Below are 16,261 nucleotides of genomic sequence, written 5' to 3'. Positions count from 1 at the left end.
TAGCGAGCCAGCCAGCTAACGTTAGCTAGCTAGCTAACAGTACACTTTAACTTGAAATGAAAATACAGTACATTGCCAAAATTAGAGTGGAGTCTTTTGTTAAGTCATGTAGCTAGCTAGCTAAACAATGGACCATAATCACAACCCATGACGTTACTGTACTCTACTGTAATATGCTGTATTGTACTGTGTTCTACTTAAGTGATAATGCCAGAGAAGCCTGTGTTTGGAGGATATATTGGCACCGGCTTCGAGGGCATTATCACTTTTATACAACGGGTTACCAACATATTCAAATAATTATTGGTAATTATTAGTTGTATCGGTTCCGTTCCTAGAGACGCGACCCAGTTGTTCAGTCTTTTTGTTCAGTATTGTAGCGACCCGCACAGACAGCGGTGTGTTATGTGGTAGGCTATTAGTGGGTTGTGTTGTACTTACCAGTGTTCGCGGGGTCCGACATGCCAATCAACCAGCTATATGCCAATCATGTGGATGCCTGGAATGTTCTGATGCCGGGCATCCTGGTGGTTGGCGGAGTGGCGTGGAGGGGGGTTGGGCAGGGGGATGGAGCATTGGAAGTTAAGACCAGGTTTAGCCATTGTTCTCTCTCTTACATCTGGGCTTCACAAGAAAAGGTCACGGTTGGCTTGTGGGGTATCTTTCATTTATTTGGCGTGGGCTATGGCCAAACAGTAGCTTGTGTGAAGTTGGGTTTATAAACCGTCAATTCGTAAACTCAAACCTCTGTCTGGACAATTGTTCCTTTATGATCTAGTCAGGTCATTACAGTATCTTTGGATGTGACCCAGTCGTTCATTCTAAATGTTCTATTGTCATACTGGCTGGCAACATTCTTATCCCTTGCTTTATAGCTAGCCAGCTACGGCTAACTTACAGTCACGTCAAAAAGTGCAGCCAAAATAACAGCAAAGTAGCTGCATTTGCATTTGTTTAAGCTGCATGTATTTGGAGACATTCATAACAATGACCTAATGAGGCACAATTAGCCTAGCATAGAACATGTGCTTACTCATCAGGACACTGTTGTTCAGAGGAGCTAGCCAACAACACAGCTAACACAATCCCGTCAAACTGACAATAGAAATACTACAAACTAGCTGCACTTTGTTTCATTTAACCTTTCTTCAATTGACATTTCATTGTATATATCCATAGAAATTATGTCAGCTGTTTCATGATTTCGACTGGCTGAGAAACGCTCCCTGCCTGTCTGTCTTATCCCGACTCCCGACACATTCATTACTATAGGACAGCTGGAAATCAAATGTAAATATTGAAACAATGTTGCAAATGTTGGAGAGACAGACAGCAAGGTTTATACAAATCTCTGCTCTTGAAAACAAAATGATAGTCTAAAGGAAATGTGAGATAAAGTCTAGATGCTTTTTATAGTGGAGATCAAGTTTATAAATTGCTTGGCTGGGCTGATGAGACAGTGGATTGCGCAGTCAAATGGAACAGAGTAAATAGGCATTTTAATGGCATAGATTTAGCCGGTGGTAACCTGTGGAATAGACACAGGCTGGAATGCAGTTTTAACCAATCTGCATTCACGATTAGACCCACCCATTATATAATGTACTGTACTGTGCTCTACTGTACTGTACCCTACTCTACTGTACTCTACTGTGCGGTACTGTACTCGAGTTTACTCTACTTGAGTTTCTTACAATTTGAGAAAGGGCCCCTGGACCAATGTCCTGGTATAAATATTGGTCTTTGCTCCTGATCCCTATATTACTTACATGGTTTGAGTCACTTTGGTCAACTCTGAGTTCAACTCGGGATAACCAGTACCACGCAAGTGGCTCACCTTTTAGCCAGGTAAATGTATATGGCAATGAATCATTCAGAACTAACCTGCAGGCTAACTCAGGGCTAACTGAGTGTCTGAGCCATTAGTTGAGGACCAATAAAATCATATTCCCTCCCTCTCACAAAGATTGCACCATCATCCCCTTAATTTGGGTAAGATAACTGATGTCTTGGAAATTTTATAAAGAGACTGTATATTCTTCAAACAACAACCTTTATTGTAAGTTTAGCAATAAATGGAGCAATCAACAATCACTCATAGTTCAGAGTTAAATGCCCAACGAACAGAGTTGGCTCTCAGCTTTTATAGAAAGTCCAACCTCTTTGTCTATGTGGCAGTTAGCAGATGTGTGCAAACAGGGATGGGGAACATGGTTTATGAAAGAAGTTCCAGCAGATAGTACAAACGGGATGTCACATATTGCGGTCGCACCCGGCTCTTATCTGTACGCCCAGACTTATGACTAAGTCACACAAGACAAGCCTGCATCAGCAAAAAAATAAAATAATTATCTAAGTAAAAACAGTATAGTATGTCTAATTGTGTCATTTTTCGTGACATTTCCTCCCTTTTGAGACTAAGTCTCAACCTAATGGAAAGATACTTACAAGCATTTTCATCAAACAGGCATTAAAAACAAAGAGAGTCACACACTCCATATGTATTACCTCTCAGTATTTTATTGGGTAACAAAATGCCAATGTGTCGGCATCACTGTGCCTTCAAATTACTAGGTGGTTTTATATATGGAGTGTGCGACTTTCTTTGTTTTATAGCTTAAAGTCTATTCCCTGCTAATCAGCACCTCTACACTAAATCATTTTCCCTTGTTGTGCGCCAGTTGATGCTTTTCATCAAACAAGCATTAACATGATTTGGAAAGTGGGAAAAGGAAAGACTTCCTTACATTAGTACATTACAATTGTAAAAGACCTCAGTCATTGAGTTTCAAACCTGCACATAGTGCAGTTCATTCTCAGAAGAGGACAGGAACAATTTAATTAAACATCAGCACATGCTTCATCACCACACACAAGGCAATCACTTAACGTATACCCTCGCCCTAGGGTATGAATATACAGCAATGGTCACCTATCATTTGGCCCACTCTGCAGGAGATGTGATGCTACTACTACAGTGAACTTAGCCTCCGGTTACAAATACATTTGCACATAAATCATTCCATCTAACCCATAACACATTAGTCCCTACCATGAGTCCTCTTTACAGTACCAGTCTAAAGTTTGGACACACCTACTCAGTCCAGGGTTTTTCTTTATTTTGACCATTTTCTGCATTGTACAATAATAGTGAAGACATCAAAACACATACTAAATCTTGTAGTAACCAAAAATATTTTATCAAATCAAAATATATTTTATATTTGAGATTCTTCAAAGTAGCCATCCTTTTTCTTGATGACAGCTTTGCACACTCTTGGCATTCTCTCATCCAGCTTCATGAGGTATGCATGAACCTGGAAGGCATGTCAATTTTACAGGTGTGCCTTGATAAAAGTTCATTTGTGGAATTTCTTTCCTTCTCAATGCGTTTGAGCCAATCAGTTGTGTTGTGACAAGGTAGGGGTGGTATACAGATGAGAGCCCTATTTGGTAAAAGACCAAGTCCTTATTATGGCAGGAACAGCTCAAATAAGCAAAGAGAAATGACAGTCCATCATTACTTTAAGACATGAATGTCAGTCAATCTGGAAAATTTCAAGAACTTGAAAGTTTCAAGTGCAGTCGCAAAAACATCAAGTGCCAAGATAAAACTGTCTCTCACGAGGACGGCCACAGTAAAGGAAGACCCAGAGTTTCCTCTGCTGCAGAGGGTAAGTTCATTAGAGTTACCAGCCTCAGAAATTGCAGCCCAAATAAATGCTTCAGTGAGTTCAAGTAACAGACACATCTCAACATCAACTGTTAAGAGGAGACTGCGTGAATCAGGCCTTCATGGTTTAATTGCTGCAAATAAACCACTACTAAAGGACACCAATAAAAGTAAGAGACTTGCTTGGGCCAAGAAACACGAGCAATGGACATTAGACCGATGGAAATGTGTCCTTTGGTTCCAACCACCATGCCTTTGTGAGACGCAGAGTAGGTGAATGGATGATCTCTGCATGTGTGATTCCCACCGTGAAGCATGGAGGAGGAGGTGTGCTGGTGTGGAGGTGCTTTGCCTGTGACGCTGTCAGTGATTTATTTTGAATTCAAGGCACATTTAACCATCATGGCAACCACAGCATTCTGCAGTGATACGCCATCCCATCTGGTTTGCGCTTAGTCCCACTATCTTTTGTTTTTCAACAGAACAATGACCCAACACATCTGCAGACTGTGTAAGGGCCACTTGACCAAGAAGGATAGTGATGGAGTGCTGCATCAGATGACCTGGCCTCCACAATCACCCAACCTCAACCCATTTCAGATGGTTTGGGATGAGTTGGACCGTAGAGTGAAGGAAAAGCAACCAACAAGTGATCCGCATATGTGGAAACTCCTTCAAGACTGTTGGAAAAGCATTCCAGGTGAAGCCGGTTGAAAGAATGCCAAGAGTGCGCAAAGCTGTCATCGAGGCAAAGGGTGGCTACTTGTTTGGTTACTACATGATTCCATATGTGTTCTTTTGTAATGTTGATGTCTTCACTGTTGTTCTACAATGTAGAAAATAGTAAAAAATTAACAAAAACCCTTGAATGAGTAGGTGTGTCCAAACGTTTGACTGGTACTGTATATATTTATAAACATACTTAAACATGCTCATGTCAATTGTACTGTATTATCCATAAAGCCATATGTATTGATGCACTTTAACATTAGAATTATGATAACATGGTAAATTGAAGCCCCTAGTATCACCGCCCCCATAATAGCGATACAACCCAAATTTATGACCGAATGACAGTCCTTCGTGCTTTACTTTGAGTCTATCACGCAAATGCAAGACCCTCAACTTAGTGGTTTGTTAATGACAGATCGGTGTCTCAATGCATTTCAATCTAAATCACAATAAGCTTCCTAGTGTGTAGACCTCCAAAATAATGATACCCCAAATAAACAGTTTAGGGCAACCCTAAATCAATTTACAGGCACAGTTGACCACCCCCTTCCTTCCTGGCAATCTTCTTCTGCATTTCTTCATGTTCTGCTTCAGATAGTGTTTCAGTTCGTCAGTTCGTTTCAAAGTGGATGGCCCTTGATAATGTCTCTCACCTGGGCCGCCACTGTCCGTTACAGCCCATTATGCCTTGCCCATTTTCCCACCAGTACACCAGCAGCATGAGAAAAGTCTCTCCATGCTCCCTCCACATGGACCCATGTCGCACTCCCGAGAGAGAAGACATGAGAGAAAAGGCAGTTAATAGCTTCGACTGGATGCTGTGTGCAGGTTGTTGGCTTGGACTCAGGACTCACAGCAGAATTGGTGAAGGGTAAGGTCATAGTGAACACATTTTTCACCAGAAGAGAGGAGAGAAGGAAGGATGGAGGAATGGGGTTTATTAGAGAGGAAAGAAAAAGCGCTCCAGTAAGGATACAATTAGAGGATAGTGTGAAGGCTGGGTGGGAAGAACAGAATCTAACAGCTCATTAACGTAGCCTAACTGCAAACTGCATAAACTCCCCTGCTAACAACAGCAAACTGACCTAGATACAGTAATGTACCAGTCTCTGTGACCAGGAACCACAACAGCGCACACCGACTGAGATGTTCACAGCAGGGATAATTAACCCTGAGGGACAGAAGTCGCCTCTGTAGTCTAAACCTCCAGTCTGAGTTGTCATCTTGTTTGTTTCACGACGTACCCTTTTATTATGGTACTTTCATTCACATTTGGGTGGAATGTTTTGGAATTTAATTATTCCCTCCATGCTTATTCCCTCCCGATTCTGATAATCCTCCAGCAGGATTTCCGAAAAACCTGGGTTTTCCAGAAAATGTTCTGTTTCTTTGCAACCCTAATGCTAATATGTCCCATTAGATTAGCATCACAGTCGTTGAGGCAAGGCAGCTGGTTGGCCTTAACATGGACCCTGTGGTCTGTGTGGAGATTGGGGACGACAAGAAGTACACCTCCATGAAGGAGTCCACTAACTGCCCCTACTACAATGAGGTAAGTGCATCTCTCTCTCTCCCGCTCTCCCTCCCCTCCCCATCCCCTCTCTCTTCTACATTGTGTATAATTGAGTAGAAAAAGTGGGAAGAGAAGCCAGTCTCAGTTCAGAGGCTCCAGCACCAGCCTGGCTGTGTTCAGATCAAAGCCTCTGCTCTGGGCTCAACAGGAATCCTTTCTGCCTTGAGCTATGCACATTACACTCTTCTTTCACGAGAGGGAGGCTGAGCAAAGCGTCAAAGCATTATTCAGTTGGTGTCCTGATCCTGCTAGACATTAGTCTGTAATAATTCCCCTTGTATTCGATTCAATTCACCCGGACGTGAATGGATTCATCCAATGCTGAAAGAATGTTCATTTGATCATTGTTGGTTGTATTCTGTTGGTTATTCAACTCAAGCATTAGTGATGGGGGGGGGACACAATACAGTTACAAATCGGGGTATTATTTTGGACAATATATCATGTCGTATTGTTTTGGCAATATCGCAATATTATTATTTATTTATTTTTTCCTTCATAGCCTGCTCTCCATCTTCTTTCTAAATAGGGAATGTATTTTCAGCTATTTTATTTCCATGGCTGATCAAAACTCATTTTCTCCATGGCTCTCTCTTGTCCCTCTGCACCAGACCTTATTTATTGATCATCGAATCGCATTGAAATCACTGTATCGAACCGCAATACATATAGAATCGTGAGAATCATGAGAATCGCAATACATACCATATCGGCACATAAGTATCCACATACTGTCCACAATGTCTATACACCACATATACAGTATATATATTCATACTCCGGACTCCAACGCTGCTCATACTAATATTTCTTAATTCCATTCTTTTACTTTTAGATTTGTGTGTATTGTTTGATATTACTGCACTGTTGGGTGCTTGGAAAACTAGCATTTCACTACACCCGCAATTCATGATTCAAAATACACTCCGACATCTGAGCTACCTTTTTTTGCAGGTATAAGTTGAATAAGATGACAAAAAAAGAAGAAACAAAGGCCTTGAGGCCGATATGTAAAGCTTATTAAAGAGCAGTGATACTAGCAAGAACAGTGTGCGGGTTTCTTTTTCCCTCTCACTACACAAACACATTAACACCTGCTAAATGTGCGTACGCAACCAATACAATTTGATTTGCTTTTATAATATCGTATCGTGAGGTCCCTGGCAATTCCCAGCCTTATCAGGCATGTAGAAACGTGTTGTGTGGCATGACCAATGAATCCTTCAGGGGTTGATTCATTCAATTCAACCTTTGAATCTACTGAACTCAATGGAATGATCATACAATACATGAGTCATTTGACAGAAAGTAAGGCTACTGTATCTGTCACATCACATTATGCCTTCTCTTCTCCCCACAGTATTTTGTCTTTGACTTCCACGTCCCACCAGATGTCATGTTTGACAAGATCCTGAAGCTCTCCGTAAGTGGCTCTTCTACACACACACACAGACGTTCAATCGTTCTCTTTATAGTAACAGCCTTTGAGCATGAAATCAACATTTTATTCTTCTCCCACACACTCTTACTCCTTACTCTCTCTCTCTCTCTCTCTCTCTTCTCTCTCTCTCTCTCTCTCTCTCTCTCTCTCTCTCTCTCCTCTCCTCTCCTCTCCTCTCCTCTCCTCTCCTCTCCTCTCCTCTCCTCTCCTCTCTCTCTCTCTCTCTCTCTCTCTCTCTCTCTCTCTCTCTCTCTCTCTCTCTCTCTCTCTCTCTCTCTCTCTCTCCTCTCCTCTCCTCTCCTCTCCTCTCCTCTCCTCTCTCTCTCTCTCTCTCCTCTCTCTCTCTCTCTCTCTCTCTCTCTCTCTCTCTCTCTCTCTCTCTCTCTCTCTCTCTCTCTCTCTCTCTCCTCTCCTCTCCTCTCTTCTCTTCTCTCCTCTCCTCTCCTCTCTCTCACCAGGTGATCCACTCTAAGAACCTGCTGCGGAGTGGCACCTTAGTTGGAACTTTCAAGCTGGATGTTGGCACAGTCTACTCCCAGCCTGGTAAGTGGTAAGGTCCTGAGACTGGCACATGGGAGATGTTGATGGTTGCCGTGGTCATATTTAGAATTATTTTAATTTCTGTAAGTGGTTGAAAGAATGGTTTGGATTTTTGGATTGATACTTGTCTGTCACAGAGCACCAATTCTACCACAAGTGGGCCACACTGTCTGACCCTGATGACATCACGGCCGGCTGCAAAGGTTACATCAAGTGTGACATCGCCGTGGTGGGGAAGGGGGACAACATCAAGACTCCCCACAAGGCCAACGAGACTGATGAAGACGACATAGAAGGGTAAGAGAATGTTTTATTCGGGCAATAGAATCTTGTAGATGGGTTATACAATGTTTAGGGGGGTCAGGGGTTAAATAAAAAAGTCCGGAGAATGTTATCAAGGGGTTACGTTGAGACGAAATCAGGCGTACAACTGTTTTTCAACCTTTTGTTTCTGGTCAGGAACCTCCTTCTTCCAGAGGGTGTTCCCTTGGAGAGGCAGTGGGCACGGTTCTACGTGAAGATCTACCGCGCTGAGGGCCTTCCCAAGATGAACACCAGCATCATGGCCAACGTTAAGAAGGCCTTCATAGGGGAGAACAGAGACCTGGTGGACCCCTACGTACAAGTGCTCTTCGCCGGACAGAGAGTAGGTCCACTACAGCCACCCACTACTCAGGAGGTCCTGACTTCTCCATACCATGAACCTGAAACTGTCTTATTGAAACTGTCTGTTTTATTTCTTTACTTGATAAACAAAAGAGACAAACAGCATTACATAATGGATCACATTCCCCATTATAAATACAGTATACATTTGCATAATATGAAGTGTCAGTGTAAGAGTTGAATGGGTGCCAATCCAGGCGTATGTTGATGGTATTTCCTCCAGGGGAAGACGTCGGTCCAGAAGAGTAGTTATGAGCCGATCTGGAATGAGCAGGTGGTCTTCACTGAGATGTTTCCTCCGCTCTGCAAACGCATGAAGGTCCAGATAAGAGACTCCGACAAAGTCAACGACGTCGCCATAGGAACACACTTCATTGACCTGCGAAAGATCGCCAATGATGGTGACAAAGGTGAGGTCCTATCCGCCCCCAACCATAGCTCAAAGGTCGAATATTGCCAGGACATCGGGTCAATCCAATCTTATTGTAGCACATTAGTCATTTTGGTCGTCAGTCGTTTTCACCAAGTCATTAGAGGGCTTTGACCCAAATGATTAAAGAAAGTCAACAATGGTTTGCTGCTCCTGCCGACACCACACAGGCAATATCCTTTCTCAGGACCCTGTTCTTTGTTGAATTCTCCTGTCATCCTCCATCCCTCCTCCCCTCCCCCAGGGTTCCTGCCCACCATGGGCCCAGCCTGGGTCAACATGTATGGCTCCACCCGCCAGTACACTCTGATGGATGAGCACCAGGACTTGAATGAGGGGCTGGGGGAAGGCGTGTCCTTCAGGGCCCGCCTCCTCATCTCCATTGCCGTGGAGATCCTGGACACCACCTCCACTGAGATTGTAAGCTCCACCGAGGTGCAGGTGGAGCCTGTCTCTAACATCTCAGAGGTGAGTGCTGATTGGGTGGTGACTATTCATTGCTTGCCATGTATGTCTGAGGTGAGTGCCATTGGCTTTTCCTTTCAAAGGGGAGTGTACATTGGCTGGCTGTCATTGACTCACACCTCACACTGCAGTACTATAATATATAATATAATAATATATGCCATTTAGCAGACACTTTTATCCAAAGCGACTTACAGTCATGTGTGCATACATTCTACGTATGGGTGGTCCCGGGGATCGAACCCACTACCCTGGCGTTACAAGTGCCATGCTCTACCAACTGAGCTACAGAAAGACCACTATGTTCAAACTTTCCATTATATTTACCTTACATGACCTTTCTCATCCCCATTCATTCTGATTATGAGGCATAGGACTATTGGGAGAAACTGCCAAACTATTGAGTATCCCCAAATCTTTTCAGTTAATATACATAAAACCCTACGCGTCTTCAGCTTTGCCCTTTGACCCTGCCTATGACCTCCTGACCTCGCCATATACAGTCAGTGGTTAGATGTCTCCATTCTGTTGTTATACTGCATTGCATTGACATTATATTGCTGTTAAAGTTGTTAGCTGGCCGTTAGGGAAATCAGTTAGCAGTGTTACCCCAGGCTAAACATTAGCTTTCCCAACTGTCCCCTAGCTGTCTCTTTGTTTAGCTAATGCCTCCCTAATGTCTCCCTTGGGTGCAGTAAGTTGTTCATATCAGTTTGACTATATGCCAAGTGCAGGTGTAGCTATCACCCCTTAGCCTATAGGAGAGGGAGAGAGATTAACGAGGCAAACCCTAATGTGCTCAACATCTCAATCAGTACTAAAAAATACATTGTCGGTAACTGAGACTGTATTTGTTTATTTAGCATACTGTGTGTGTGTGTGAGTTTAAGGTCAAATGGGGGTTGGTTCTACCTTTAATTTGTATTCGGTTGTTTACTTTGTCTTCTTCATTCTGTCGTTCAGAGTGTTACAGGGAAAATAGAGGAATTCTTTCTGTTTGGTTCCTTCCTGGAGGCCACCATGATCGACAGGAAGATCGGTGATAAGCCAATCAGCTTTGAGGTCACAATAGGTAAGTACTACACTCAAGGGTATACAGTAATAACTTGTCATAAGTATTTGTCTAAAAAGAGAGTACTCAATGATTTGTATGTTTGGCATGTAAATAAACAAACAATAACACAACCATACAATTCTACTACTTTATTTTCCCCATTTCCTTCTCCCAGGCAACTACGGCAACCAGATAGATGGAGTGAGCAAGCCCTCGGCAGCTAAGAAGAAGAAGAAAGAGGGAGAAGGAGGAGGAGGAGAGAGTGATGAGGAGGAGTCAGAGCTGATCCAGCAGAACTCCAGTGAAGACGAGGCAGATGATGATGGGGACCTGGTGTCTGTGTCCTCCTCCCCACCCATGAAACCTGTCATAACAGACAGGTCAGAGGGGCAGGGGTTCAAGGCTCAGGGGTCCTCCTGGGTCACCCCTAAAGCCTTAGTTCTGCTTAGAAATATTGTTTTGCTGATGGGGTGTCACAACTCAAAAAAGTCAGTGTACCACTTGGCCTTCTTTATTCATAGAATAAGCTACAGTATGTATACCAAAATACTCTAACATAAGATAATGGAGATTAATAAAAAAAAATAAAAATTTTAAAATAGCATGGTGCACGGTACAACATGAAAAAAAAGAGAGATATGAAAGAAATCAGTTTCCATTGATCTCATTCTCTGAAGCACTCTGATAATGTCAACTCTCTTCCTCTCCCCTGTCAGATAAGAGTTGACAGGATCACATCTGTTCTACACAGCCTAGAAAAGGTTGTTTAATTTGATTTGTGCCCAACTTTAGGAACTACTTCCACCTGCCCTACTTTGAGAAGAAGCCGTGTATCTACATCAAGAGCTGGTGGCAGGACCAGAGGAGAAGACTTTACAACTCCAACATCATGGACAAGATCGCTGACAAACTGGTCAGTAATCACTCATGTTGAATGTGCACCATTGTGCAGTATAATATGTTAATTCATCCCAAATAACTCAAGGTATTACATTCTTAGAAAAAGGGGTTCCAAAAATGGTTCTTTGGCTGTCCCCATAGGAGAACCCTTTTTTGGTTCCAGGGAGAACCCTTTTTGGTTCCACATAGAATCATTTTGGGTTCCATGTAGAACCCTCTGTGGAAAGGGTCCTACATGGAACCCAAAAGGGTTCTTCAAAGTGTGTTCCTATGGGAACAGCCGAAGAACCCTTTAAAGTTCTCGATGGCACCTTTTTGTCTAAGAGTATATTGTATCTGATGCCCTTGTTTGTGTGTTGTGTCTGACAGGAGGAGGGTCTGAATGATGTGCAGGAGATCATCAAGACAGAGACAGCCTATCCAGAGCGCAGACTCAGAGGGGTGCTGGAGGAACTCAGCACTGGCTGCAAGTGAGATAACATTACCACTATGACAACCATAATCAATTCATAATTACTTGTTTATTTATTTTTTTACCTTTAACTCTGCATTGTTGGAAAAAGGACCTGCAAGTAAGCCTTTCACTGTTAGTCTACACCTGTTGTTTAGTAAGTATTTGACAAATAGCATTTGATTTGATTTTGATTTGATCCTATTATGCAAAGTATCTTCTTTAAGTGTCTCTGTGTTTTCACTTTCAGTCGTTTCGTCACTTTGGCCAACAAGGACCAGAACCAGGCAGGCAGAACCAAACTGGACAAAGAGAGACTCAAGTCCTGCATGAGAGAGATGGTACAGCACCGCTCTGAGAGAGTGATGGAGAGAGTTGCTATGGTTACAGATCTATCCTTATGCAGCAGAGGGTGGGAATGGGTATAATGTCATGTCCTTCTCTATAGGAGAGCATGGGCCAGCAGGCCAAGCTGATTCGCTCCCAGGTGAAGAGGAACACAGTGAGAGACAAACTGAAGATGGTTCAGAACTTCCTGCACAGGCTACGTTTCCTTGCCGACGAGGTACAAATTCTGTTACACTCAACTTTATTTATAACACATTCCAGATGCATCGACAGAGCAATTGATAGAAAGAGCACAGGCAACCTCGGAAAAACATTCAGCAACCTTCAGGATCCTAACTCTTCCTTATGTAAAACACTAGCTTAATAATAACCAATCGCTTTGTACAGTTAAGAGCACCACTGTGAACTCATAAAATGCCCTTCACTGTTGAAATATTGTGCGTCCTTGTGGATATCAATGTCATTTATGTTACGCCCAGGACTTTCAGCCTGTATTGACCACTATGTGGGTGTCAATAACACTTTGAACCTGTATTCCCTGTGCCCTCCAGCCCCAGCACAGTATCCCAGACGTGTTTGTATGGATGATGAGTAGCAACAAGCGTATCGCCTACGCCCGCATCCCCTCCAAAGACATCCTCTACTCCATCGTAGACGAGGAGACAGGCAAGGACTGTGGCAAGGTCAAAGCTGTCTTCCTCAGGGTACGTGAAGCTTCTGTGGTTCTCTGTCCACCCTCTGCTTCTTCTTCCAGGGATGCCTGCGTGACACAATCAAGGCAGGAGCATTGGAAACACACAAATAAAAGTGCCACAAACACAACAACAAAAACAACAACACATCCCTCAGTAAAAGCGTTCCTCGAACGACAATGCGGATTGCCAGAAAGGCACCAACGCGTCCAACTGTAGGGTATTGCGAAGAATATTTATGTAAGTTAGGTACAAAATTTAAAGAGTGACCGGGTACGGTCTGTGGTAATGTGGCCGTTTTTGCAAAAAGGGGTTTATAAATGTACAGAATGCAGTGTCAGAGAGGGCCAGCCTACTTTCTGGTAGAGAATGAAGTGATGAGTGCAAAACCTGTGATAAAACAATGAACAAGTCCATTTACTGTACATTAGCGTTTGCTGTTGTATTTCGGTGACGTTGCGTCTCTAGAACCCAAGCTAAGATGAAAATGTTACTATAGCTGATGAAAGTTACAAAAATATCCCTGCAACGTCGCTGTAACTTTTTGTCCCCAGCTGCCTGGTAAGAAGGGGTTTGGTCCAGCCGGGTGGACAGTGCAGGCTAAGATGGAGATGTACCTGTGGCTGGGCCTCAACAAACAAAGGAAGGACTTCCTGTCTGGCCTGCCCAACGGCTTTGAAGAGAACAAGGCTCCGAGGACAGGCTCGTGTCTGCAGTCTTTACCCCCTATCAGTCTGGTTTATAACAGTAAGTCTGTCTACAATCTGTGACCCCTACAGCACTGTATACTGTAGCTAAAGTAGGTAAGGACCCACTGGGCACACACTGGTTGAATCAACATTGAATCAATGTGGAATAGACGTTGACTTCACGTGTCCAGTGGGTAGTTGCTTTAAAAGCCAAGTTTTATAGTTACACATTCTTTATAGTTACACATTCTTTATAGTTACACATTCTTTATAGTTACACATTCTTTATAGTTACACATTCCCTCTACCCATTTATTGAAGTACGTACTCAAGTGTTAGTGGCTCACAACTGTGTATGTGAGTGTTGTCTCATCTCTGTGTCATCTCTCTGCTCTCCTGTGTATCTGAGTGTTGTCTCATCTCTGTGTCCTCTCTCTGCTCTCCTGTGTATGTGAGTGTTATCTCATCTCTGTGTCATCTATCTGCTCTCCTGTGTATCTGAGTGTTATCTCATCTCTGTGTCATCTCTCTGCTCTCCTGTGTATCTGAGTGTTATCTCATCTCTGTGTCCTCTCTCTGCTCTCCTGTGTATCTGAGTGTTATCTCATCTCTGTGTCATCTCTCTGCTCTCCTGTGTATCTGAGTGTTATCTCATCTCTGTGTCCTCTCTCTGCTCTCCTGTGTATCTGAGTGTTATCTCATCTCTGTGTCCTCTCTCTGCTCTCCTGTGTATCTGAGTGTTATCTCATCTCTGTGTCCTCTCTCTGCTCTCCTGTGTATGTGAGCGTTGTCTCATCTCTGTGTACTCTCTCTGCTCTCCTGTGTATCTGAGTGTTGTCTCATCTCTGTGTCCTCTCTCTGCTCTCCTGTGTATCTGAGTGTTGTCTCATCTCTGTGTACTCTCTCTGCTCTCCTGTGTATGTGAGCGTTGTCTCATCTCTGTGTACTCTCTCTGCTCTCCTGTGTATGTGAGCGTTGTCTCATCTCTGTGTCCTCTCTCTGCTCTCCTGTGTATCTGAGTGTTGTCTCATCTCTGTGTCCTCGCTCTGGGCTGCAGTGAAGCAGGTATTCCAGCTGAGGGCTCACATGTACCAGGCCAGGAGTCTGTTTGCTGCAGACAGCAGTGGCCTGTCAGACCCTTTCGCCAGGGTCTTCTTCTCCACACACAGCCAGGTCACTGAGGTAAGAGAGAGGGTGTGAGTACATGTGTGCGTACGTGTGTGTGGGTGCTGGTGTGAGTTCTTTAAAACTTTTATTTAACAAATATTTTTCAAGAGAGACCTGTTGTGTGTTTCTAGGTCCTGAGTGAGACTCTGTGCCCTACGTGGGATCAGCTGCTGGTGTTTGATGATGTTGAGCTGTTCGGGGAGGTCGGCGAGCTGCGAGACGACCCACCTATCATTGTGGTAGAGGTCTACGACCAGGACACTGTGGTACGACCCTAGAGATAGAGGGAGAGGGGGGAACTATCATTGTGGTAGAGGTCTATCTATACCCATAGAGAAGCAATTGTTTTGTGGGATTCAAAGGATACGAGGATTCAAAGTACTGTGAGATCTGTGATCCCAACACGGTGTTTGTCCATATGTCCTGACTGTGTATCTGTTCTTGTCTTCATTTACCATGTTCCTCCGGTACCTCCTCATGTGGTAGATGCTGTTGGGGCTAAGTAGAGTGTGAACGCTTGAAGTAGCGCCTCTCCTGCTTTGGGCTCCTGTTTGCGTAGCAATGGAGCTAGTTAGCGGAGTCATACAAGAGGCAGGACAGGCTATTTTAAAAGGCCCTTCCCAAACTAGGTTTACCATCTCTCCATGACGTAGCCATAAGCATGGTCCTCTTGCATTCCTCCGGTAGTGGTTGAAGTTAGTAGTTGTAGACACGGTTGTGTTTGACAGCTGAAACAGTAGTTGATTAGTTTGGTTAAAGAGTTTACTCTAATAGTCATGCATGCTTCTCATAAACTGATGGAACCCATAGGGGTATGGCCCCTAGTAGGACTTATTTTAAGTATTTTGTTAGTATTACAGTCGCATCTTCTCTAAATAGTCCCCGCTTTTTACACTGTTTTCAGCATTACCTCTGTGCTTACACTGACCCCCAGTGGACATGACAGGAAGTACACCCCAGAAACATTTCTAACTTTGTTTTTCTTTCTACCGTTGGTGGCATCCAGGGCAAGGCAGAGTTCATTGGTCGTACGTTTGCTAAGCCCATCACTAAGATGTGTGACGAGCACTACGGACCCCCGAGGTTCCCCCCTCAGCTAGAGTACTACCAGATCTACCGTGGTAACTCTACCGCCGGTGACCTGCTGGCTGCCTTCGAGCTGCTACAGGTAAACTGATCACACATGCACGCACATAGACACATGTGCACACACACACAAACACACACACACACACACTAGGAAACTAACACATAACAAGGACACACTGAGAGCATGCCAGCGACAAGCATGAAAAGAGTTTAAAAATACACACCCGACGTACAAGCAAGAAGTTATTGGACAAATGAATCACGTAGAGAATGATCTTCTACCGATTTACTAAATGCATGGAATATGCAACTACTGAACAGTTGTGCATACCCTTACGCACGGAACACGGT

At 43.7% G+C, this 16,261-nt stretch overlaps 1 protein-coding gene across 3 annotated transcripts in view; it reads left to right on the top strand.

Moving 5' to 3' along the window:
- LOC123991013 (otoferlin-like) overlaps positions 1-16,261 on the top strand; it is a 157,913-nt gene that overhangs the window by 118,364 nt on the left and 23,288 nt on the right. For all 3 annotated transcript variants that reach the window (XM_046292118.1, XM_046292117.1, XM_046292116.1), the window contains exons 9-26: positions 5,826-5,957; positions 7,339-7,401; positions 7,878-7,962; positions 8,097-8,256; positions 8,419-8,605; positions 8,849-9,035; positions 9,300-9,523; positions 10,484-10,592; positions 10,750-10,954; positions 11,367-11,487; positions 11,844-11,944; positions 12,176-12,266; positions 12,374-12,490; positions 12,825-12,977; positions 13,520-13,712; positions 14,712-14,836; positions 14,953-15,087; positions 15,828-15,989. In XM_046292118.1, the coding sequence (XP_046148074.1) occupies positions 5,826-5,957; positions 7,339-7,401; positions 7,878-7,962; positions 8,097-8,256; positions 8,419-8,605; positions 8,849-9,035; positions 9,300-9,523; positions 10,484-10,592; positions 10,750-10,954; positions 11,367-11,487; positions 11,844-11,944; positions 12,176-12,266; positions 12,374-12,490; positions 12,825-12,977; positions 13,520-13,712; positions 14,712-14,836; positions 14,953-15,087; positions 15,828-15,989 (2,550 nt within the window). The remainder of the gene's footprint in view (positions 1-5,825; positions 5,958-7,338; positions 7,402-7,877; positions 7,963-8,096; positions 8,257-8,418; positions 8,606-8,848; positions 9,036-9,299; positions 9,524-10,483; positions 10,593-10,749; positions 10,955-11,366; positions 11,488-11,843; positions 11,945-12,175; positions 12,267-12,373; positions 12,491-12,824; positions 12,978-13,519; positions 13,713-14,711; positions 14,837-14,952; positions 15,088-15,827; positions 15,990-16,261) is intronic.

The sequence above is a fragment of the Oncorhynchus gorbuscha genome, linkage group LG12, assembly GCF_021184085.1.
Source record: "Oncorhynchus gorbuscha isolate QuinsamMale2020 ecotype Even-year linkage group LG12, OgorEven_v1.0, whole genome shotgun sequence".
In the NCBI taxonomy this organism is placed as follows: Eukaryota; Metazoa; Chordata; class Actinopteri; order Salmoniformes; family Salmonidae; genus Oncorhynchus; species Oncorhynchus gorbuscha.
Note: the sequence above shows the minus strand (reverse complement) of the source record. Positions and strands in the feature narration are given on the sequence as shown.